The sequence below is a fragment of the Triturus cristatus genome, chromosome 9 (assembly GCF_964204655.1).
Source record: "Triturus cristatus chromosome 9, aTriCri1.1, whole genome shotgun sequence".
Classification (NCBI taxonomy): domain Eukaryota; kingdom Metazoa; phylum Chordata; class Amphibia; order Caudata; family Salamandridae; genus Triturus; species Triturus cristatus.
In genome coordinates this window covers 146132177-146158079 of record NC_140592.1, presented here as the reverse complement: position 1 = coordinate 146158079, position 25903 = coordinate 146132177, and the positions used below count along the sequence as shown (strand labels likewise).

At 43.8% G+C, this 25903-nt stretch overlaps 1 protein-coding gene across 2 annotated transcripts in view; it reads left to right on the top strand.

The window, feature by feature from the left end:
* FAM120A (family with sequence similarity 120 member A) overlaps positions 1 to 25903 on the top strand; it is a 439339-nt gene that overhangs the window by 191154 nt on the left and 222282 nt on the right. For both annotated transcript variants that reach the window (XM_085624582.1, XM_085624581.1), the window contains 4 exons: positions 2122 to 2218; positions 16185 to 16282; positions 19536 to 19810; positions 20512 to 20602. In XM_085624582.1, the coding sequence (XP_085480708.1) occupies positions 2122 to 2218; positions 16185 to 16282; positions 19536 to 19810; positions 20512 to 20602 (561 nt within the window). The remainder of the gene's footprint in view (positions 1 to 2121; positions 2219 to 16184; positions 16283 to 19535; positions 19811 to 20511; positions 20603 to 25903) is intronic.

Below are 25903 nucleotides of genomic sequence, written 5' to 3'. Positions count from 1 at the left end.
CACTAACTATAACGGGGGAATTTCATTGGTTTTTTATCAGTAAAATGTCCAGCTAAGTATAACGTGTGAAACCTATGGTTTTTTCAGTGAATTTGCAAGGTTTTTTAAATGCTAATTCCTAACTATAACGTGTGTGAAACCTATGGTTTTTTCAGTGAATTTGTACGGTTTTTTAAATGCTAAGTTACTTTACGCCATTCGTGGCGTGCGCGCCCACTTAACGCAGTTCGTTCCGTGCGCGCACGGTGCGCTGCGCGCACAGTGAGCACGCGGTGCGCTTCGTGCACCGCGCGCCCACTTTACACAGTTAGTGCCGTGCACGCTCGATAAGCTTACCGTAAGTGCACGGTAAGCGCACCGTAAGCTGCCACAGATATATATATTGATTTAAATGCTATTTTCTCAGGAACTACTGAACAGATTTACACCAGACCTACAAAAGGCACTTCCTTGACCTGAGGACTACCTCTCTGCCAAATTTCAAGTAACTCTGTTCAGCCGTTCGGGCTGTATCTGTGTCTAAAGGTCCTATGGAAAAATGCATGGGAAAAACGCGTTTTGGGACCCCCCTTTTTTCTCAGCCCCCGCTTGACGAATCCCCCCGAGACTTTCAGGGTAGGAGCGGAGCGTAACGCCCCACCTATTTTGAACATTTCGCGAGGATTCGTCGACCGGCGCCAAAGTTATTCCAAATAGAATGTTGCAGTTTTCCTATGGAAACAGGGTCCTAACTATAACTACCTACTGGCGACCGCCAGTAGGTAATATATATATATATATATATATATATATATATATATATATATATATATATATATATATATATATATATTTATATATATATTTATATATATATATATTTATATATATATGCTAGCCTGTGGAAAGGTGTGATGGGGGTAATGTGGACCTCAGTATCAGAATAGGGCAGAAATAGAAAAGCAGGCAAAGGCTTGTTTTTAACTTTTTGGGGCTTTGTTGGCTAGAGTGGTGATAGGGCAACATGAGCATTTGTACCTATGGTGCAAACGCTTCTGTAAATTGTGAGTTTTTCATTTGGGTAGATGTATTGGTGGAAGCAAAGAAAATGTCAGTATAGTATCTGCTAAATTGTACGCAATAATTATTTTTCTTTCTGAATATTCATGGCATTGTACTGTTCAAATAGTTGTAAATGAATCTCTTTTGCACCTTAATCCTGAGGGGGTACCAAAGTCTGTTCTTACGACATTGTCGTTCTTCTCCCTCAAAGTCCTTTTGAAGTTGAGTTGGGGCTGTCACCCCAGGCAACACAACCAATGAACATGATGTAGGGCATCTGGATTGCAATAGTCTGTGACTAATAACATCGTTCTGCCCCCACTCCCCCTCCAGCTTGGTCAGTACACCATCCCCATCCCCCCGCCCGAAGGTTGAGGTTGTCGCCAATGATAGGGTATCATCTTGTTATATAGTCTTGATCATCGCAGACCGGTGGTACATCCTCCTATGTTTTTTTTGTTCTTATTCCCATTCGTTTTCTGTTCAGTTTTTATTTTTGTTAGTGGCAATCACTTGGCCAGTGGGAAAAAGGATAATTGGTGTTGCTATGTGGAACCCCCCCCCCCCCCCCCCATTAGGTATCAGCAAGGGTCTCACAGCTATGTGCACAGCTAATCTGTAAAGTGGCATATTTGCATCAGAAGAAACCTGCAGATGTTTAGTGTCTGTTTCTATGGGCACATCGTCTGGTGAGGCAGTTGCTTAGTAGATCCTCAACTGTTTGATTCTGACGACTATGGATATGGCAACACACTTACCTGTAATCTACATCACTTAGACCTACAGGATTCCTTGTTGCAGGTCTAGAATCCCTCTTTCCCAATCGCAGTACTACAAAGGTTGGATTCGTCTGCAAAATAAACCTGGGGGAATCTGGATTTCCTTAGACAAAATAGTGGCCTCTCTCCATGGTGATGACTTTGCCTCAAGTGGTTAGGACTGTGATGTGGGAAACTAGGACTCCTGAGTAAAAATATTACTTGTAAGCAATCAGCATCTCTTTAAATTTTAGAATGTACATTTAATTTCAAGAGATAATCTCAAATATGTTTCTTTACGTATCTTTCTCTTTCTGTTTAGTCTCGCACAGATGACAAAGTCACTCGGTTTAAGCGGGCAGTGGGTTATTATTCTTCAACAAACAAGCCCCTGCCCTATCAACCAGCACCTTATATAGGTAAGTAACATTGCTTGTAGTAATACTTCCTTTTACTTCAAAATTGATGCACATTGTCTCCCTTCTGAAATAGGTAGCGTGTGTTTGGTATACCAAATGTAGTCTTTCTCACAGCTGTAATTTAATGTACACTGTGAAATTAACCGTAGCGTTGTGTGCAATGTGAACATTGAAGTGTGTGCTGTACTGTTAGAGCAATGGAGTATGTGAACGCTTGGGTGCAGCAACGTACGTAAATGATTTCTCATGTTTGTTACTTTTGTGTCCATTATGCTCCCAGATTCCTTTGCCCTTTGAAGCTGGTGGAAGTGGGATGTTTTGTTCATACTGGGGTGTGAATGTAGTAGTCGTCTTACAGTTGGGTTATGCAAGCCTTTGCATGTTTATTTTGCAAATAAGAGTGAGGGGCGCTAAACTCTGTCATAATGTTCTGGTGACCAGTCTTCTTTTTTTTTGTTTTTTTGTAATTTTATTATTAACTGGAGGAGGTGTCCTGTGTCTGTGATTTAGTCTCCATGTAAGTAGAAAGTGGTTGGATGTTATGTTGAGTAATGTTCATAATATACCCCATGCCAGTAGGACCGGTTTAGAGAACAATAACTTGATGACTTACAGAACAGGTAACTGGATTTTGAAGTTGAAATTAAAGATCAGAGTAATAAAAAACAAATGTGCTGTTGAAATGTGGGTAAGTTTTTAAACGCTTTCCAAATATTGATAGTAGTGAGACACACTATTACCAAGGCTCCTTCCTTTTTTTCCTGGATTATTCTTTTGATTTCCTCTGTTTAGATATGACCTTAGGGTAGTTTAAAGCTCAATTAAAAACAACACGCATAGCATGTAACTGCTTGGATGGAAGGCCGAGGGAGAGAGTTCCATAAAGGACTCACATGTCCAACCTTTATTTTCTTGTATTTGTAGAGGCTGGTTGGTGGAGCAAGGAAGAGCTTGGGTTTTACTAAACCAGTTGTTTCTGTAAAAAGAAAAAAACCTTTGGAAAATGTAAATGCCTGGATCGCAGCCTGAGCAGACACTGTGGCTTCTCGCAAAGCCACAAGAACCTAATACATGGAAGAGCCAAGGCTTTCTAAAAACCACTGCACACAACTTGAAGGCAGATGGGAACAAGGTCAAGATAACACCGAAAAGAGCACACGCAAATCCTTTCTCTGATGTTACCATCAGCCAGTCAGAGCCACCAAACACTCCATGCTCTGACCACATCAACAGCAGCACCAACTGGGCCGAGGAAATTGCTTAATCATGGTGAAAGATTTCACTTCTCTGGCTGCAAGCCCCACCTCTGTAATCCCTCTCAGGACCTCTGCACCCAGCTGTACCTATTCTTCAGCAACAAGATCACCAGTATTTATGAAAAACTCCGTGCCCAACCCCACCATCACCCCTCAAACTGCAACAACCATGAAGTCCTTACACCCTCGGTCCGCTGCCCTCCTCACGTCTTTGTAAAAGGAATAGACTCCATCATCACAGCCACCTACCTCGATACCTGGAAACATGTCACAGAACTTCCTTTCCTCAAGAAACCGGCCTATTTCCATGGCAAAAGTCATCGAAAAGATGAATAAGTAAACGCCTAGCCACCCACCCACCTCACCGACCACCACCTCGTTGACGCCTCTCAATCTGGATTCAGGCCCAGCCACTGTACGGAGACCGCCCTCTTTGCAGCCACATATCACATTCAGATGATCATTGACCTAGATGAAACATTGCAGCCTTCCTCCTTTTGGACATTTTTCAGCCTTTGACACCATCCAACATCCCATCCTTATCCGACGACTGCACGAAGCAGTCCTGTGTTTGCATGGATTTGCTCCCTTCTGACTGCCATACCCAGTCGGTCAGCCTGACCCCCTTCACTTCTGACACTGTCCACCTTATCTGTGTATTTCCACAGGGATCCTCACTCAGCCCAACCCTTTTCAATGCCTACATGACCAAACTCGCCAGCATCATCCACGCTCACTGAATCAACCCAACTCATACTCTCCCTGTCCGACAAGCCACCAAACACCGAGACCAATCTCTATACTTGCATGACCAAAGTCACCAGATGGATGAAAAACAACTGCTTCAAGATCAACACAGACAAGATGGAAGAAGTAATCTTCGGTAAAGATAGATTGCTCTGGGGGTCCACCTGGTGGCCTGCTAAACTCAGAACCACACCCCTTCCAACAACTTTGTAATAGTAATAGTCAACCAATTCACCATGACCGGCCAAGTGAATGCAGTCTGTCTCCTGCTTCCACACACTCAAGATGCTCAAGAAGATCTTCAAATGGCTCCCCAGCAACGCTCACAGAACCGTCACCCCAAGCTTTCTTTATCACCAGCAAGCTGGACTACGACAAGAATCAATGTTCAAATGAGCAGAAGATTTCAGACTATGCTAAACTTGGCAGTGAGACTTGACCTCCACCTCCCACCTCCACCTCCCACTTACATCACCCTGCAGCTCAAAGTCCACTGACTCCAAATCCACAAACAAGCACGCTGTAAACTCCACATTCAAATTCAAAACCTTCCACAATGTTGGCCCCACGTATCTCAACAACTGTATCAATTCTACAAACCAATTAGACTCCTTTACAGTGCCTGACTTCTCCTAGCATCACCCGACCCCACCTCTTTCATACGCAGAACCAGGTCCGGCGGTCATGCCTTCTCCAACCTACCTCTCTCCTAAAGCTGGGACCGACCTGCAATTGCACATCAGAGCAGCTTCCTCAGTTCTTGAATGCCACAAGAAAATGAAGACCTGGATCTTCACTAAGTCCTGACTCAGTCCACACAAATCCTGCTTCAGAGCCAGGATACCCTTCTGGGTGAGTTGTGTGGTTCAAAAAAATTTACATTAAGGAGTGCCTAAAAAATGTCCCTTTCTGAACTGGAAGCCTGATGAGGGTTCAAAAGTTATGATAAACATACCCGCTTAACGTCCGTCTTTGGTACCTCGTCACCATGGATGAGTCAAAGAGCCATGCAATGCTCCTTAATGCATCCAAAGGCCACCTGAGAGCGTGAAGCCAAGCTTTATCTTGTAAAACTAAACACATGAAGAGGGGCGGGTCTCACTCGAAGACCCAATGGCACTGGCTTCTGACTCCGAACCAAATCCAATTGCTGATCTGGAGCTTACATTGGAGCATTTGTGGCCTCTGTCTTGGTATGAGATTTCAAAAGCCCAGCCTGGGTCACTTGAGGCCTTGAAATATTTACCTTGTCACTGCATTGATACTACAGGAGGCTATTTTCGGCTTTGATTCATACACAGGCTTTGAAGGCTCCAAGGTACCAGGATAACGTTGAGGCGCCAAATCACCTCTGTGCTCTGCTTGGTTCTGCAAAATGCTAGTGGACTGGTCACCTCACCCAAAATGAGCTTGGGTCTCCCTTGGGTCACCTTAAAGAGTATAGTGACTCCTTTGCTGTTATGTTTCACAGGGCTATTGAGGTCATGAACTTTCAGTTACTTTCTGTTTACCTCCTAAACTCAATCTAGTCACGGAATTTACAGCCTGGGCCTACAACTTGTGTGTCCTTGTCTCGGTTCTTTGATGCATTTATTGATTGCCAGATTGCAGCTAGGTCCAAGCCTTGTTCTGGTCCTCCACTGAACCACACGATTGCTCGTTGGCATAGGTAGGCCCACCTTTTGTTTTATTAGTTTTAAAAACTTAAAAAGCAAAACCACTACAGATTGCCATTGTGCATCATACAGAGTCAGTAGCATACTCTTAAAGCGGGAGGAGAACAGAATCACAACTTTGTGCTGAAAGAAATATCCTTCTTAATAGCTATATTCTATTCAGACTAATAGGATGTGAGCAGGGCAGTATGCTTCAGGTTCCTTCACCTTAGCTTGTCACAAGTGAGGCAGCTAAGTCCCCCTCATTCAAAACAAACAATATTAACTCAAGCAATCATAGCTTCCCCAGGGGCCCAATACTTTGTCATGCTTCCACAGAAATAACCTGCATTCAAAAATGTTTTTGCAGCCATACACACTGAGTTTCCTTCTTCCACTTGTCCAGCGTAGAGGAATCCTTAGACCTCCCCAGAAGTGGGCAATGTTGTTTCCAGTCGCCAAATTACACTACAATTCCATATACTGGAAGGAAGTTGAGAGAAGGATGGGTTTTAAATACTGCTGAAATTTCCACATATACCCAATAAGACGAGTCTCCCATCTCCTCTCATACAAATGTATGTCTCTTGATCCAAGCAGCTCCAAATGCTGTCAGCGATGGGCTGCATGAGGCGACAAGTCCAAAGGATAAGGGAAAAATACCCAGACACATCTGCATCCATAGAGTCATAGGTTGGAGATGGCCTTGCAAAATGCAACCATTTGAAATCTGCAGGTGAATACACTATATTGAATCTTTAGTTGAATGTGTCTGAAATCCTCTATAATGGCCACCTCTTTTGGACACTGAGACTTTCTCCCAGTCTGAACGTCGGCTGCCCATTTCTCTTTAAGTTTACTGAATGTGTCCGGAGAGTTGTGAATTATCTTTTTATGTGTGTAGGATATGCCCTTTTGGTTCTGTCTCCTAATGGGAAACGGTCTTCATGTGAAGGGTTATATCAAACATGAACTAGAAGTATATGCCTCAGTTGCAGGTACATGAAGACTTCAGACTCTGCAGGTTCATATACCTTGTTGTTCGAAGGAAGCCAATCAAGTTTGGTCTCCGATGTCTATAATTTGCTGATTCAATGAAAACACATTTGCTAAATCCTTTCAGTTGCTTGACCTCTTTACGGCTCAGAGGGGGGTTTTATTTTGCCAGCTTATTATCCCCACTGATCTTCTTATTTTGCAGCCAGCCATGCTTAGTTGTTTCCAGTCATGGTCATAAGACTCTTTTTATTATAAAGAACTGCGATGTAGCTTCTGGAATTCTTTGCATGTCTGCCAATCGTCGGCAAATGTTCTTCTTGTGGTAGAAAGGCCAACTTGTTTTCCATCGCTAATTGGGCTGCCTAGTGGTACTTGCGGACCCCTTGGGTTAACAATTGCCTTATTTCAGCTTCCAAGTGCTTAAAGAGCTCTTCTCGAATTCGGTAGTGTGTTATTGGGGGAGTTGGGGAATTTTGGAAAGGACACAATTGTATATAGAACTGTAGGCCCAAGGAAAAGTAGAAGCTTTTGCCAGTGTTGTACATCCCCCTTGAAACTGTTCATGTTTCAAACATGGTAATATCAAAAAAACTAAAATTCTTGTTGAGGCTGATATTATTGCCAATCTACTTAAAGCCTCAGCAATTTCTGACCACTGGACAGTTATCTTCCAGACTAGGGGAGCACTCAGTTCATGAACGGAGTACAGATTTACTCCAATTAATCTCTCTCCTTGTGTATTGTCCGTGAATATTCTGTGGATAATACTGTCTGGTTTAGCAATGCAGTGAAAAATGTTATCAGCATTCACGGATAATGAAAAATTTCCTAGCTATCGTAACGGAAAGTTTCAATTCTATTAAGGACTCAGAGGCGAGGATTAGGCTCAACTCTCTTTGTTTATTTTAACAGCAGCCTTAACAAAACAGAACTTTCACTGCTTGGAATACATATCCCATGAGTCCAAAACAACAACAAAGTTCCAGAAGCAGAAAGTCCATTCAATCAGGGGCCTCCCTCTGCCATAACCGTTGCTTCCCAACACTGGGCTACCTCTTTCTTTCTGCAAGTGCACGACTGTGGAAGATCATCACTCCTGTTTAGAAGAATCCGTCCCTGCAATCAAAGGACATATGGGAGGGTCCGGATTTCCGTTATCACTTGCGATACACAGACAATGCCCCAAAAATTTGCAAACCAAGATAAACCGGAACATTTTTACTTCCATCTATACGAAGTATCAATGACCGGGTGGCCATGCACCAGAATGCGGGTGGACTAATCCTCACCTTCGAGTCCTTAATAGAATTGAAACTTTCCGTAAAGATACCTAGGAAACTTTTCATTCTATGGCAGGACTGGAGGTGAGGATTAGGCTAGTTCAAAGCTTATCCACCACGAAGGCCGCTATGGAGGAGACTGGTTTAAAATAAAATCTTTTGAAGGTAGAGTCTGAGGACCAGTCTGTGGCATTCAAAATATCCTCCAAGCGGGCCCCCAGCTTGAAGGCTTTTGAGGCTTTTGCGCCTCGTGCTGAATGAGCATCGAACAGCTTGGTATCTATACCAGCCTCTTGCATGATCCATCAACCCATCTGGCAATGGTTGGGGGCGAGACAGCCTTGAAGGGTTTTCGTAGCGCTATCAGTAATTGGTTTTCCTCGTGAGTCCGGAGCTCCGCACTCATTGCCTCGTATGCCTTTACACATCGGACAACACATAACTTGGGAGACTCTGGAAATGCCGGGTAGAAAATCACCCGGAAATGAGTTTTGGTCCATCTGGTCACATAAAAAGTTAACCCATCCAGGGTGAAAGATCTCCCAGAAAGATCAAGACCCTAACATCCGACCCACTCCTGCAAAAGATCAAACACAGCAACATCGCCAGTTTGCCCTAAAGTTGATTGCGCAGGAGATATTTATTGCTCAGCCACCCCGAAAGCAACTAAAGGAACTTATTGACGTCCCACTGTGTAGAATACCTCAGTTCCGAGGAAAGTGAAAGCCTGATCCCGCAGAGCAATCTTCTGACTAGTGGATGTTCCCCCACGGCAGAACCCGCCACAGGCACATGGCCAGCTGAGATCGCCGATCTAAATGTATTGATAGACCGATATGCCAGACCCTCAGAGGCCAAAGAGGCTAGGAAATTGAGCATGTGGACAACGTCTTTCCCTACTGGATCTAGACGCCGTTTCAGACACCAACCCACCTATCAAGACCAGGCTGAGCGATATTGTTTGACTGTACTGTCCGACCATGCTCGAGCCAAGAGGTCCGCTGCATTTTGCGAAAGGCCTGGGACCTGCCATCGTGCCTGGTAATCCTCCATGCCATTAGCGGAAGACTGGATCGCTCAGGAGATGAGGTGATGGGTGTAGACCGATTGGAGAATCCCAAGAAAGCTCCATCAGACCTGGAAAACAAACTTGTGGTATCCACACTGGCGTTGACGGCGTACCTGGGTGATGAGCTGCATGATCATGGCGAATGGCGGAAAGGCATAGACATGTTCCATCCCCCAGTCCTTGAGGATGGTATCGGTCGTCACCGCTCCTGGTTCTGGCCACCAGCTGAAATAGCGGGGGAGTTGATGGTCGAGGCGAGATACGAACAAATCGATCTATGCCTCACCTGGTTCAGAGGTCCAATATAGCTGTTGTATGCCCACTTCTGAATGCCTTGAATATATTTGTTACTCGGTAACCATTGGAGCCCCATGTTAGTGTGTGTAAAGTGTGTTCTAACTCTGTTTTTATTGCCAAGTTTATTTCACGTAGCTGTTGCAGCCTTGCAAAGGGATGCTTATGTTAGGAACTGTCCACCGGGCAGCTCATAGTCCGCTCTGTTCTCAGCAAATGTCATGAGGGTTCAGGAGTCATACAGTTGTCCTGCGTTGTAGCATGTCTCCATCATGGGTGCCTTCTGGACTCCGTGGCGCACAGGATCTATCCATCCTTGCAATAAGCCCAAGACATTCCAGCTGGGATCCCGAGGTTTAGCGTACAAACCCTTTTTCCTGCCTGAATGGTTCTCTGGCTTTTTGGTCTTCTTCTTTTACCTCATGCTAGTTGGCTCTTGTATGCTCTACAGTGAAACTTTTGGCTGCAATGTGTCCAACACTGGGGGTGCCTGTGGTGTCATATTTGTATCTTGGATGAGGCAGCCGTTTTCCTTCAGATGGATGACTGAGGCTAGCTTGATGTGTGGCAGACCATTTTCCTAATCCCAACTGGACATCACCTTTGCTACAGAGGCATAGTCTCTGGGCTGTGTAGGTCACGTGTAGGATGTGGAAATCAGAGGCCACTGGTTCCATTGGAGCAGCAGCCCCTCATTAGTCCTAAGTATCTACGAGTCATTTGCCTTAACTTCAAGGTGTTTTTAATGCCTTACATCAGGGGCAGGTCTGCCCACAACATGACAACCATGTGGTACTGCAGCAAGATGGGCAGTATGCAGGGTTGAAACACAAAAAATTGTTACTAGACCTGCAGGTTTAGTAACATAAAAATCTACTCGGACGAACTGTAATGCACTTGATCTCTGTCTCGGAAAGGTGAGCAAATGTGACAAGTTAACAAGATTTAAAGGCATTTTTATTGCTCATTCACTTTGTGAGCAATAAAGATGGATTTAAATTATGCTATCTTGTCACATTTGCTCTGCTTTCAGAGACGGAGGTCAAAAGTCAGTTGGTCTTCCTACTCTCCAGACAGAGCAAGTAGGACCTAAAAATATCTGGCTCGCTAATGTGAGTGGGCAAGTGGATTTTTCGAGCCCTGGTATGTGATCTTATACGAAGCAAACAGAAGGAGATGATGGAAGGAGCACTGAAACGTTTCAGACACTCACTCCCAGTCACAGATCTGGGTTGAATCCATCATCGTTCTTTCGCTCAATTCGCCACCCCAGTTCCGACCCAGCTATAAGCAAATCAGTCTTGGCCCTGTGCCTCATGGGAACAGTCCAGCCAGAACTGCCAAGCCAGGTCTTCCCTGGACTGGAAACAAGCATCCTGGAACCGGTTTTGGGGTAACAACCTCCATCAACCAGGCTAGCTTGAATCCAGTGTCAAAGTTAGCAAGGGACCCACGTCTGGGCCTACCCTGCCAACCTAGGCTGAACAAAGCAAACACAAGGAGATGATGGATGCTCTCTGGTTGTGGCAGTTCATGGTCCCTCACGGAATTCCCCTGATGGTTAGTCGCCCAGCGCAGGCCTTAATAACATCCCAAGAGAAGAATTCTGTTGGTGTCATTTTGTTGACACAAGTGACTGGCCAACCAACTTTTCGTTGACTACGCCTATACGAAGAAATGGAAGTCAGTCCAGAAGAGGACCTAGTTGATATGTTTTATCTCCTATATTAAGAGTGCTAGGAATTGGCCAGGAAAGAGCCTTCTTGAGGGGCTTTGGGCTCATTCCATCAGAGTCAAAGGCTGACGTTAAACATCTGTTAGGGTGCTACATGGGCATCTGACATACTTTCACCTGGCTTTACTATCTGAAATCTCTGGTTTCTGGGGAAGGTCATATTGCTCACTCGGTCACTTCTGATGTAAATTCTTCTCCCTAGATGCTCTGCCTTTGAGGTACTGCTTTGATATCAGTTCAAAAGCTGAGAAATCTGCTAGGTGTGTCAATCAGAAGAAGTTATTTATCGTCTGTATTGCTCTTTACGTTGAATACAGTATCTAACCTCAGATTCTTCATCCCCTGCCTTTTTCCAAATTCTGCTGAGTAGACTTTTCATGTTACAAAGGTCTCAAGTTAGATTTTGCCCACTTTCAAGCATAATTTATCAGTTGCTCTGTGTCTGAGGGTACAAAAGATATAGTGATACACTGAGGTTGAAGTTAAAGAATGGTGCCTATGTGTGGTTCAGTGCCATCACCTCAGGGGGTGGTGCGAAGTTGACTCAGTCTGATGGTGCCACCTGCCAGCAAGCTGGAGCAATTGTAAGCTTCTACATCCAGTCTACAGTCTGGGTGAATTCACAAGGTGAGGAACCAGAAGCTAGAGTAGCAACCAAAAACATTGTTACTGAAGGATAGTAATTTGTTCTTTTGACACTGTAGCGATTGAGAAGAGTGTATTTATTCTCCCTACAGCTATGACTCCAGTGATGCAATTTAATTCAAGATAATCCTGTTTTGTGGCATATTTGTATGTTGAACACTGTTGTCCAGATTGAACAAATGATTTACTGCCTGGGGTTGTGATGGTGGTAAAGTAGACTATTTAACATTCTATCTCAGTGTTTAAGGTGGAGCCTATTTTATCACTTTCATAATTGCTAGGAAACAATTGGAAAGCCTCCTATTTATGCTAATACTTGGGGCTCTGCTTTGTATGTCTGGCTGTAGACTGCTTGCATTTTTCTTCAGCGTATGTCCTTCTAATACACAGAAATGGACTTTGGATCATTTAGCTCCAACCAGTGGTTGCTTTGGGTTGTTCCCCATGAGCCATTGGTTGATTGCAGTGTCTTTAACATGTCCACGAGGCCACAAGATTATTGAGCAGGTAGAAATTTTACAGGGACCTAGTGATTGTTCAACAAAGGTGGTGTTATCCATTTTGCACCATGGCGGATCAAGGCTAATCTTGTAGAGAACATCCATCGGTGATGGGCCGACTTTCTCGTACTCTGGAGATGCAAGCCTGGTATTTTGTATAATGGGGTTTGCAGTGAAGGAAATGTAAAACCCATTTTAACATGTCTTCTGTCTCTCCTTATTAATACTGCTCAATGCTGTGAAATTACCACAAATCCAGCTATTCTGATACAAGGCTGTGGGTCAGCCATGGAGTTAAGCAAAGTCGTTTGAGGCGTGTTCCTCGTTCTGCTGCTGACAGCCAGGGGCTGATACCACTTCTGCAAATACACAAACAGGTGGACCGGTGGCATGTTGAAACCTCATTATCTGCTCCAGTTGCTCTGCCTTCCAATCACCAGCATTGTTTCCCTTGCAGGTGAGCTGCTAGAATCAGGGCAGCATAAGGTTTAGTAGGTGATAGTTTCCATGGTCCTTGGGCAAGATGAACAGTTATCAAAAAAAGCATGATTCCCCCTGCAGGTATTGTTTCCTCGTATGAGGAGAGCAGGAAACCTCATTAGTGGAAGTTTACATGTGCCAGTTCTATGTGCTTTGTATGTTCCTTGTGCACGGTGGCTGCCTGCCTCAAAGCTGTCCCTCTCATGCAGCTGTGTTACAATTTTGCACCACTCCCCTAGAGTTAATTTATTGTTCCAGCGGACGGGGTCCTCGTGGCTCATTTGGGCCAGGGGAGGAAGACCACGTACCCCCTTGCCTAATAGAAATGTTTGGCCCTAGGGATGGGGTCCCTGGGGCCTCGTGAGACTCGAACAGAGGCCACCCACCCTCTCTCTAATAATTAGTTCAAGTCCCCAGGGAATCGGTTTCCCAGGACCCATTTGGGTTTGAGGCTGCAAGCAGTGTGCTCCCTCCCCCTAATATAAATTTTGGGGGATCGGGAGATGGGGTCCCTGGGGCCAATAATGGTTTGGGAAAGGAAACTGGGGCCACAAACCCCTCCCCCAGCAGGAAGCTGGCTGCATGCCGGCAACCCCATGCCGCAAGCCAAAGGCCGTGCATGGCTGGGGATGACTGCCCGTGGAGGGTTGCTACAGCTAATCGCACGCAGCACAGGGCCAAAGACAGTGCGTGGCATGTGCTTCCTTTAATGCAAAAAGCCTGCTGAGCAATTCGAATGCTTATATTTTAAAATTGCTTTTGATGGACTCTTTCAAGAGTCCCACTAACCCAACCGTCAAGATATACAAATATTTTTGGAGCTTAACATCCCCCAAACTACTGAACGGATTTACACCAGATCACAAAAAGCAAACTTTCAGGAGCAAGATCTAGCTTACTGCTAAATTTGGTGTAATTTTGTTCAGTGGGTTTTGCGATATCGCTTTCCTAAAAGGTTTATGGAAAATGCATGAGGATTTCCGGTTTTGGGACCCCATTTTTTCTTCGCCCCTTCTTGACTGATCACCCCACCTTTTTCCAGTAAGGAGATTCAACAAACGGCACCAAAGTTATTAGCAAACCAAAATAAGCTTCCTCTATGGAAAAGCAGACCCTACAACTACCAAGTGATGATCGGTGACATAGTTAGCTTAAAATGTCTTTAAAATGTTAAAAATTCCATTTTAAATTATAAAAATCGCTGAAATTAACTTAAGTAACTATAACATTCGTACTTGCCTTGCACTGAAAATGACCTCACATATTAGATCACTTATGATATGTTCTATGATATAATTGATACCATCACTGATGACATCTGAAATGACTTCACTGTGCATATGGCACGTCCGCAAGTTAGTGACTTAAGTGACCCAGTATTCAAAGGATAATGTACGAGGGTGGTGTCTAGAAAAAAGTGAGTAAAGGAAAAGGTGTTAAGAGAGGGGTGTAGATGAGGAGAAATGAAAGTGACGCTCAAGATTTGCAATCAGCGCTGGGCAGCTTCCTCCCCTCCCTCCATTGCCCTGTATTGTTTGTAAGGCCTTCATAGGCGTATGGTGAAGGAATGAGTGGTAAAGAGAAGGATTAAGTAATCCGCTGGGAGGTGAATGCTGGGTGTTGGTTCATGCTCGCAGCCATGCAGGCGTTCCCGCCTATCGCTCTGTAGTCCTAGGGTCACCTCTTGGCAACGCGATGTGCCCAATGTATTGGGAAGGTATCCTCATTTTTGAGTCTGAGATAGAGGGGACATTAAAGCCCTTCTGTACACTACCTAACCGGAGCTGGTCGATTGTCTATATCCCTCGTCTCTGCCCTACCTCCCAAACTATGGGTCGATTCCCTATCAGGATCTTGTCTATTTGGGTCCTTGTGTATGTAAGCAACTTTTCTGGGTTATCTGTGTGAACGCAGCCAAGACTGGTCGGCTGCAGTCACCATTGAACTGTTGACCTGGAGCCAGGTTGGGTTCTGGCCGCATAGCAGTTGGAGGTCAGGACCACAGCGCAGCATCTCTCATTCGATAGTTGCCCACACAGGGGTGCCCTTGCATTTAGGCCAAAACTAATTTGGCTGTGATAGGTGGTGGGCCATGGTGTAATGTTCCACATTCAAAAGTTACATCCAGCTACAAAGTCTGTGAGCTATCATTTTGGACATCCTCAATCAAGGTTTCCCATATAAAAGTCACATATAAAATTCACAATCCCCTTGCTGGTCTCTCAGGACGTACGTTTTAACAGTAAGTGGGAACATCTCCAGGATACAGCTACATTTTAGGATTAGGACCATCTTTGCCACCTGCACTGTACCCCATAGGGACAGATTAATTTGTGACCATTTAGCATAGTCCACCTTGGTTTTTTGCAGAGCAGGTTGCTATTGTCTGACACCATTCTGTCTTGGCTTCTGTTAACGTATACCCCCAAATACGCAATGCGTTCAGGTCACTAGTGGAACCTGATGGTCACAACGGCAACCCTTATCCTCATCCGGAACAGCGGCAACACCTCACTCTTAACCCAATGAATCTTGTATCCCGAAATGTTAGTGTGGAATAGTGGACATCAAGTGGAGCAGCGAGGGCGCAAGGTCCATCAGATGAAGTTGTCTTCTGCATGAAGGATTTTTGAGGGACCCTCTGGGGTACGGATTCCTATTATTTATGAAATTTGACGAATAGCTGCTTCTCGTGATTCTAGTACCAGAGGAACAGCTATGGCGAGAGAGGGCAGCCCTGACGTGTACCATGCATCAATGAGAAGGAGTCCGACCAGAACCCGTCACAGTTGACCTGCCAGATATCGAGTTGCATGTGTACTGCTGATGATTGTTCTCCCTGTATTGATCGTGTATAGCTTTCAAGCCTCGCTGAGGTTAAGCCTGGGTGTGTAATTTCTGTTGGTCTGTCTGTCTGACAGCCATCGAGCGTTGTATGATTACAATTTTTTTATGCATGGTCCTAGAAATGTTGCTGTCAATACTTAACATAAGATTTACTGTAGTTTGTTTACCTTAAAAATTATAACTGCTTGTAGCATTGTAGCACCTCCTTCTAGAAGCTGGAAGTATTACAGAAAGGTGCTATAAGTGGAGTTGGGTTCTTGATTTACTACAGTTTTTCTACCCTTATTTGCTCTCCTGACTTTTATTCAAAAGCAGTTATAGTCTAAACCATTTAGCTGAAAAATACGCAATTCATGATCTGTCAATTTGTCAAATGTACACTGTATTGTTTGATTATATTTTATGTACACATATGCTTTTTTATTTTTTACATATCCTACCCATCTGCTAATGGAACAGCTCGAACTAATCATTTTGGCGTCCCAGTTGGAGTGACCCACTTCCTCCCTTCTCAGATGCCTCACATTCCACATACGAATATTCATGGAAAACCAGTGGCAAGTATTATCTGCACTTAATCTTTAATTTATTGTTCTTTATCACCCGATATAAGGGAGTGTTTGTTATTGTCTCCAGTCACTGACTTGGGAACATATACCAATGCTTGACCCCCCGATTTTGATCCTCTGGATCTCTTGTTTGTGGTCATACAAGCGATTTATGGTTTGGATAAGTTCATGTTGACAGCAGGTGATAAATCCAGTGTAGTGTAGTGTATTGGGAAATTAAGAAAGCCGCTGAAAGCGGATTGCTGCTTATTTAGGCCACCTGCCTTTTGGTCACCCCTGGCCTGGATTGAACTTGACTACAATTATATATGTCCAACATCAACACATCATGAAGTTACTATAGCTGAGTGCCAGACCTCCATCAGCTTTGTTGACCAGCTGGCACAACACGCTGAACAGGAAATCGTCAGATTTGTACCATTTTTCCTCCCAAAATATGGTAGTATCATTTAGTCTTTCTCCAATAGGTATGGATCACTCCCAAGGCTTGACAAAAATCTATTTCCTGGGGTCAAGTGATCAGAAAGGATTCCGTCCATATTTGTGTTTTTTCTAAAACAGTGCCTGGCTCCTTTCTGAGCTGCAAACGCACAGCTCTTTCATCTCCCAATGCTCCCCTTGGACAGAGAAACATTTCATTGTGAAGGAGATGTGTGAAATTGAATCAGGACATGGTGTTAGACGGGAAGGGACAAGGAACAATCCTAGTCCACCCCTTCCAATCCTGTTCTCCTTGTTTGTTTCTTACGTTAGTGCAGTGTTGTGGTGGTTGGGAGGAGTTGGACTGCTCCTTCCGACCTCTCTCCCACCTTCCTCCCTCCACTCACTTAAGTGGTTTGAGCTAGTGGGCATAACTAGGGATGAGTGGGGTGGGAATAGCCACCCTTAGCCCCTCCTGTATCCCACCCACCAGGGAGGGGCTAGGGAATCCCTACCAGGCCCATCTAATGTGTGTGATGTTAATAGTGGTGTCACAAGTACATTAACGTGGGCCCAAATCACCAGTCTGCCGACTCGAGCGCCACTAAGGATCAAGGGAAAAGTCCCCCTGGTGTTTAAGGGGTTTAAACAGATCATGGCTTGATTCTGTATTACTTTTGGCTACCTTCTTGCTCTGCCAGGTTAGGCATAGTGCTCATTCCAACCATCTCCACCTAGCTTGATGAAACGTAGGCCTATTTTAGAATTGTACGTTTGCTGCTTTTTCTCAGATGTTAATGCCTACTCAGGAGAACAATGTTCTTGTTCAGTTGGAAATACACATCACAAATGGTGTTTTCAATTAGATATGTTATTATGATACTTTAAATAGCATTAGCTTCATTTAAAAAAAGGTTGCTTACTTGAGCTAAATTATCTTAATGAAAGAAAGATTCTTTTAATGAATTCTAAGACAAGATCTACGATCGTGAACTCTGAATGCAGGAGGAACATCATGAGTTATTTTTTTGCTTGTTCATGGGTACATTTTAGTTAAAACATTTTATTTTTTTCTATTTCACAAGTTTTGTGCCAGTGACACTACCAACCCCAACCCCGCTAGGAATAATCACATCCCTCTTCAGGTTGAACCCCCTCAAAGTCACTAAATTACCCTGAGCTCAACCCCCTGTATCTATGGCACTAAACACACAGACTTAACTTAGTGCAGTGTGTAAAGTTATGTAATACCAAAATAATCAAGCCAAAATGCAAAGCAATAAAAATACCAAATCAAATTACGACACCAAAATGGCAAAAATCCAGCATTGGCAATGTTTTAAGTAGAAATAGCACCAGAAAGCACAAAGCGTCAATCGTAGTCAATGTTTGTGGTATATTGGAACATGGTCACTATGTGAGGCTGACTGCGATGGAGTGCAGTTCAGATACACCAACCAGGTTTATCCAGGTCAAAGATGTCACCTTCTGATTTGGTCTTTTATGCCCCAATTCACAAAAATGCAGCACACTACTAAAGCTCACACTAGATCCTGGGAGACACTTGAAGAGTCACAGGTGTCAGGCAGAGGCCAACAGCATGGTCCAGTACATTTGCTACCGATTTGCCGGGTACAGACAGGAAAAGCCTCTTGTATCTTGTATACCTATAGCCCAACCAGGGGGTCAGTCTGCCTTATAACACACTGAGCCCGCTTCTTTGCCCTAATATAAGAGGAAGCCGGTCTTTTTCTAGTCAGTCCTATTCCCACGGTACAGTTTTAGTCTAATTTTTCTTCACATTGTTTTTTCTAAGGCCCAGCCAGCCTTCCTACAATGAAATTAGTGTGTAGGTGCTATTCACTGTAAGGACATGTTAACATTACATTTCTACATGTCCTATTATATAACATGCATCTTCCTTGTGGGGTACAAGGCCTACACGGGGTGACTTTTTAGTATATAAAAAGGAAGGTTTTTAGCGGTCAAAAGTGTTAGTCAAGATGTATTGCAGTTTTTCAACTTATACAGTCAGGCTACAATGGTAGTCCTGAAGCCATGTTTGCCTTGCCACTGTAGTGAATGGCAGAAATAGTTGATGTAGTCCACTGGCAGCATTTAATTTACAGGCACTGGATACACTTTGTACCATATACTAGGGACGTACAAGTAAGGTAAATATACTAGGTAAAAGTATTCTGATCCGACATGTTTAAAAGGGGAGCACAGACACTTTACTACTGGTTAGTTGGGATAAAGTGCACAGATTTCTTGGTCCAGCTAAAATATAAGGTTCAGCTAAAAGTGAAAAATCCAGGTGACTACACCGAAAAGACAGATTTTCTACAATGTCCTTTTATAGAGATTTACATAGTGTCCAGGATATTGGACAAATAGCATTGATTTGTGGAAATTAAACAGTTATAGAGTGGGGTAAGGAGTTGGAGAAAAGAGATATAACAATGTCATGTTTATTTTATCACCCTCATTTTTTTATTTATTTAACACCGAAGTGAATTGTTGTGAATCTTATCAGAAACAGTATTTACATTTCTTGAGCTTGTTGATTAAGATACTATTATTAGGAAACCTATTTTGATTATTAGTGAGACTAGACCAAGTTTCTCTTTCTATGGTCTTAGCCCTATATTAAGTTTTCTCAATGTGTTTTTGATTATGGATAATTAGTCTTGTAATACACCCTCCGTTAGTGGGCAGAATGAACAAAAACAAATGGCGTTCACCTCACTGGAAAGCGAAGTTTTGAAAATGCCTGTTCCCTGTAGGTTTAAAATATCTCTCTCATCTGCTTGTATTTCAGACCCATCATGGTGGTGCATTGGGTCACGGTCTGTACCCATACGGTCCTTCTGAGCCTGCCATTATCTTGGATGCAACGGGTGGAAAAAATCTGGCTGACCAGAACAACTACAGTAACATTCCCAATGAAGGAAAACATACACCATTGTATGAGCGGGCATCTCCAATTAACCCAGCTCGAAGTGGAAGCCCTAATCACGTTGATGCGACATATTTTCCAAATACTTCAACATCCTCTTCCTCAGACAATGACGATGGAAACGGAGGAGCCCCAAAGTAAGTGATGCTTAAGTAAGAGATTTGGTAACTGCCACACTAAATAATCTACCACAGTTGGATTTGAGGGCCAGGGCATGTGATGTTCATGGAGGCCCTGTTCAAATGTAGTATGGGAATCATTTCACACTAAAAAATCTGCAGTTTTACATCCAACAGCTTCATATTAACTAGTATATTTAGAATGTAGGATTATTGTTTGTGTTTGGCCTCTCTTTGCTATCTGTCAACATTTCTCATCTAGGAAAGGAGGTACTTTCCGTAAATCTTTGTCTTTTGTGAAAAAGATTTGCTGCAAAAAAGTCTGTATTTTGATTTCTAGGACCCCAATTCAGTTTGGATAAGCATTAGTTGACTTTTTTTTTCTTTATGAACTTTGATGCTCAGATTGTACATTTGATCTTTGAATCTGCTCAGTTTTCTCACTGTGACCAATCGCTAACCATAGAAAATGCACAACTGTTACACAGGTTTCCAGTAATATGCAGTTTTACTGCTTTGTACTTGCATCAAGTTAACACCTACAGTAAAACTGGCACAACCGGCCAGTATTTTTATTCCTTTGTTTCAGTTTCATTGTAACTTGCGTTTATTTCTGTTTTAGTTGATTCTAGATTCAGAGCAGTCTGTTTAGAACCACAACATTTAAAATGCACCCTTAGATTGCCTTGAGCTGATTCATTTTTCCATATTTCTTTTAGCCACATTGGTGGGAATAAACCTGGCTGGGGAAAAAAAGGAAAACTATCAAAAAACCAAGCAGGAGGAAAAAAAACAGGAGACCAAACTAAAGTAAGCATTTGTAAAGCCTGCATGTGAATGCTGTTTTCTATCATTTTTTGTTTTTATGTATTTCCCTCCCCCAAATTGTAAAAAGAAGTAGCACACCAAAGAAATATGGCAATGCCCACATGGACCTAGAATTTGTTGATCAAAGGAACAATTGCAAGGTGGATAGTACAAACAGTACAATATTGTCACAAGACGGGTAGTAACCCTGACAGAAAATTCAAAGGGCACATTCGAGGGAAAAATGGAGCAACACTCGCCTTCTTATAGCATAGCGTTTGAGAACCTTTGCACAGCTGCTACGTGGTCATCGATACATACCTTCACAAAACTCAACTGCGTGGACAAAGGGTAATTAAACTTGTCTTATCAAATGCACACTCAAAATAACCCAACTAACCCACAAGAATGAAATCTGCTTGGTATTCAATTCACAGCATGTGAATCCAGAAAAGATTCACAGAGGCTGGTGGGGTGAAAATGAAGATTTCAGCTGCGTTCAGGGATTTCCGAGCACACATCGTACGTCACAGAAGGAAGGGTTAAAATCCAAATGGTCGGCGCACACAAGAAAAAGTAAAAAAGAAAGACTTTAAAGGGATTTTCCGGACCCAACCACTAGATGGCAGAATAATGCACAGCATGTGAATCCAGTAACTTCTTAAAGCAGCAAAACTACTACTACCAGTAAATAACCATTGTGTTACCTGGTTGCGCTCGACTTGTACAAAGTCAGAAGTTAAGGCCGACTGTAATGGAGCGTCGGTCTGATGCTGGGATCCAGGTTTGTGCTGGTGGAAAATTTACCTTCTGACTTGGAAATTTTTCTGGAGGAAAAGTAGTAGTGAGTCACTGGCGGGGCAAACTGAAAGCTGGATCTAATGCAGGGCTCGATGACTGCAGGTTGCTGAAAAGCGGGTCCTGGCAAGGATATCGACAAAGGCTAGACCTCTCAGAGCAGCTAAGTCTGTGCCCATGAACGCCTTAACGGGTTGCTGCTTAGCGCATGTCCTGATTAAGTCCTCTACGTCCAAACACGGAAGCTTTTCTGGAAGTCGGATCTCCTTCAGCAGGGCAAACCTGCAAGTTGAGTCTGACCAGTGATTCTACTACTACGGCTCAATGCCCTTCTGCCAGTTCTTTGGATGATAAGTTAGCAAAATGTTTCTAAGTTCAGCTTTAGCAATTTGGACAGAAGGAGCATACACCAACACCAGTCAAGGGTCCAGGACTTGGGACACACCACTTGAGGGTTAGTTCTCAGTCTGAGAGGTTATCAGTAGAGTCTGGGTCAGGTCCGAGCTGGGCAGTTGAAAGATCAGGCTTCTGGAAGTGTGTGCCCTTGTAGCTCAAACAAGAGGTCAGCCAACTGACCCTTGTATTCACTTCTGGCTTCAGTGCAAGCAGGTATAGTCTTCCTTCAGAGTTCAGACAACAGGTCAGTCCTCCCGATTCTTTCCAGATCTGGGCGAGTTCTGAGAAGGGGTACTGGGGATGAGACGTGTATGTTTATTCCCAGCCTGTGGGTGGGGGAAACTCCTGGCCACTCCCTAACCAATGGGGAAAAAGATACCGGGGCAGCCCTACTCACCTTTGCAGCACTTCCTGTGTGTTGTACTGTAAACTATCCCACAATGCCCTTGTCTCCGTAAATCCAAAATGGCAGACCCTTCTTCCCATGATCAGAGCTCCCTGTGCCCACCTATAGCTGTGGCTATGATAATGGGCAATCCCCCCCCCCCCCCCCACCCGGGTTTGGTACCAAGCTGTCAAAGGTAGGCAGCCTTTCATGTGAGCTACATCAGCCAGTGCAGGGTTGGGATCCTAAGAAGCTCAGGAAGGGGCTGGACATAACCCCCTGGTCATCCTGCTCAAGGAAGAAAAACACCTATCCACACCCAATTCTTTTGTCCATTTTCAGGGAGCGGTCCAAATTTCAATGCAGGGGATCCGTTCACCGGTCAGGTGACAAGGGACAATGGCTGAAAGGAACATTTTGCTTCCTCAGAAAAAGGACAACTTTTTAAAAGTGTAATTTTGAAAATAGAACTATAAAATCTGACTTTACCATTACATTGGATTTTAAATTACTATTAAAATAAGTCCTTTAATCATTTTTCTGACTGCTCCAAAACCGATATTAAGCATTATAAGTTGTTATAACCTAATGTTCCCCTATGGGAGATACAGCCTTGCTACAGTGAAAAATTACTTTGGGGGATTTTCACTGCCAGGATGTTCAAAATCTTAAATATACATACACTACTTTGTTAAATACTATGCACCCTGCCCTATGGGCTTTTAGGGCCTTCCTTACAGGTGATTTGTTTTAAGTATTAAAAAGCAAGGCTCAGGCCCTGCAAAATGTTCATTTTGCTGGGTTGAAATGTAAATGTAAAACTGCCCTCCCAAGCTGCAGTGGCAGACCCAATAGACCTGTTTTACATGCTACCTTAGTCTCTGGCACAATGAGTGTTGCAGTCCACTAGTAGCATTTAATTTACAGGCCCTGGGTACATGTTACCATTTTCTAGGGACTGATGAGTAAATTAAGAGAGCCAATTAGTTCTTCACCAATTTTACCGGGTTTGGAAGGGAGAGCACAAACACTCTACTACTGGTTAGCAGGAGTAAAGTGTGCAGAGTCATATGGCCAACAAACATCAACACAGAAAAAGTAGGCTGAAATCTGTGGTTACTCTTCAGCAATTATAAACTTCCAACACCATGCAACTGAGGTCTTGGGTATCCTTTGTGAATTCTGGTTTATACAATGAATGCCTTCCATTCCATAGGTTCTGTAATTTAGTGGTCAAACTAGGAACACAAGCAGATTTGATTGTCCATTTTCTGTGAGCTTCTAATTTGGTGTAGGCAGTCAGGTGCATTATTAAGGTTTTGTTTAAGGCAGATGTTGCTGCCCTTATCAGTCGTTTTGACTGTACCTTATAGTACAGCTAAATTGGTTCAGTCTTTAAAAGGAGTGGCCAGAGCATCTCTCAGTTGGATATATTTATATTTCTGAAGGGGCAGAGAGTTCACATTAGTTATTAGTTTGTCTGAAAGTCCTTAGCTCAGAAGGCCTGCTCCAACACACCACTTATTTTTGTGATGCCTGTTCATCCCTTTTATGGAGGTACTTCTGCCTCGGTTCATCTCCTAGCACTGGGCCAACCCACAGGAGTCTCTCCTTCCTGACCCTGTGGTGCCAGCCTGTGAATGTCATAGCTTTTCTCGATCTCTGTAGTTAGACCTGCATTGCTAGTGCCCGCGAGAGGCTGTCCCCCAATAACTAATTTTGATAAGTGACATATTGCATGCCCAATCTCTGTGAACACATTTGGGGGGGGATCATCTCTAAGAACATGCAGTCATCAAGGACGAGTAGTTAAGGGCCCATTTGTGCAGTTGTAAATTGGTGAGTGCAAGGACACTGGTTTAAACCGCACGTTACTATGCTAGAGCCGTATCTGAGCCTCCTCAAACCATTAAGTTTGATAAGTGAAAACGAGACTGATGTGTAGGCCTTTTGGGCATTTGACATGTGTGTTTACTGAGGAATGAGGAAGCTCAAACCTTTGTAACATGTGCTACACTTACTGCTCCCGTTAGGACTTAGGAAACTGACTTAAAATGTACTTATTCTGCTAGTTTTGCGGTTCCCAATATTCAACTAGTACACAGAGAATGAATAAAAGCACCTTACATGCACATGGTCAAACATGTTTTCTAATATGCCGGCTGTTTTCACCAATAGATATATCATTTTCATGTCTGAGGTTTTTTTTTCTGGATCAAGGTGTTTATTTGATCTTTTTGTATTGTTGTGCTTGACATGTTCTGCTTTCTTATAAATACTTGTAGGATATATATTTCATTTTTATTATTGTATGCATGTATTTGCAAAGATGCATTTAACCAAAGCAGTCTCTGATTCTTTAGGTAGAGATGTTAAACTGCTTCCTTACTAGCCACTGCCTTACTAATGGCCCCCATGCCCCCCTCTCTTCCAGAATTGAATGCAATTTTACATGCAGAATAATCTTAAGTACCTGCTTGTTTATCTTTCGTTTCAAAGGGACTGATTTAGATCTCGGCGGACGGGTTACTCCATCACAATGGTGACTGATATCCCATCCGCCGAAATATAAATCCCATCCGCCGAAATATAAATCCCATCCGCCGAAATATAAATCCCATCTGCCGAAATATAAATCCCATCTGACGAAATAATAATAATAATATTGAAGCTTATAGAGCGCGACAGCTACCCCAAGCAGGGGTGTCCCGGCGCTAGCAGTAGAGAGAGCTAGATAGCCATAAAAGGTGAGAAGACCGGCCTCCAGAAGAAACCATTAGACTGAACCAAAGAGCCAAGTTTTCAGGGCCTTCCGAAAACAGGATTCTGAAATTGCCAGCCGTAGATGGCTAGGCAGATGGTTCCAAAGTGATGCCGCGTTGACCGTGAAGGATCTTCCACCCCGCCGTGATTTTCTAAAACGAAAGGAGTGAAGTAAGTTGAGCGAGTTGGAACGTAGCGATCGCTCCTGCTGGTAGGGGCATAATCTGTCCTTCAGATAGCGTGGGCAGTTTCCATGCAAGGCCCTATAGGCCAGGGTCAGAGCCTTAAAGATAATTCTTTTTTCCACCGGTAGCCAGTGGAGCAGCCGGAGGTGCGGAGAGACATGATGTCGGAAGGAATCCGGCGGACCAGTCTCGCAGCCGCGTTCTGAACCAATTGCAGGCGTTGGATAGCATATTTGGGGAGGCCTAGGTAAAGGCCATTTGCATAGTCCAGTCTGGATGTGACTGTGGCATGGATAACTATCTTCCTGCAGTCTTCCGGGAGGAGGTGCAAAATTTTCCGTACGTTTTTTAGTTTTCTGAAGCAGGTTGCGGAGACCTGCTGAATTTGAGCTAGGAGAGAAAGATCCAGCTCCCATCTTACACCCAAGTTACGAATGCAATTGGCGGGGGAGGGTGGCGGACCCATCTCCTCTGGCCACCATAAATCCGCATCGGGGATACAGCCCGCACCGAAGAACATAACTTCGGTCTTTCCTGCGTTAAGCTTTAATTTGTTGGTGTTCATCCAAATGGCTATGTCACGCAGGCAGCCTTTGAAGTTTTTGAAAGCCTCCGCAGACTGCTCCTTAAAAGAAAAGAACAGCTGGGTGTCATCTGCGTTAATGAGAAGAGTGGGCCAGATAGAGATTAAAAAGTAATGGACTCAGGGCAGACCCTGAGGGACTCCGCACCACAGCGGAAGTGGGGAAGACTCAAATGGCTTAAGGGCGACTCTCT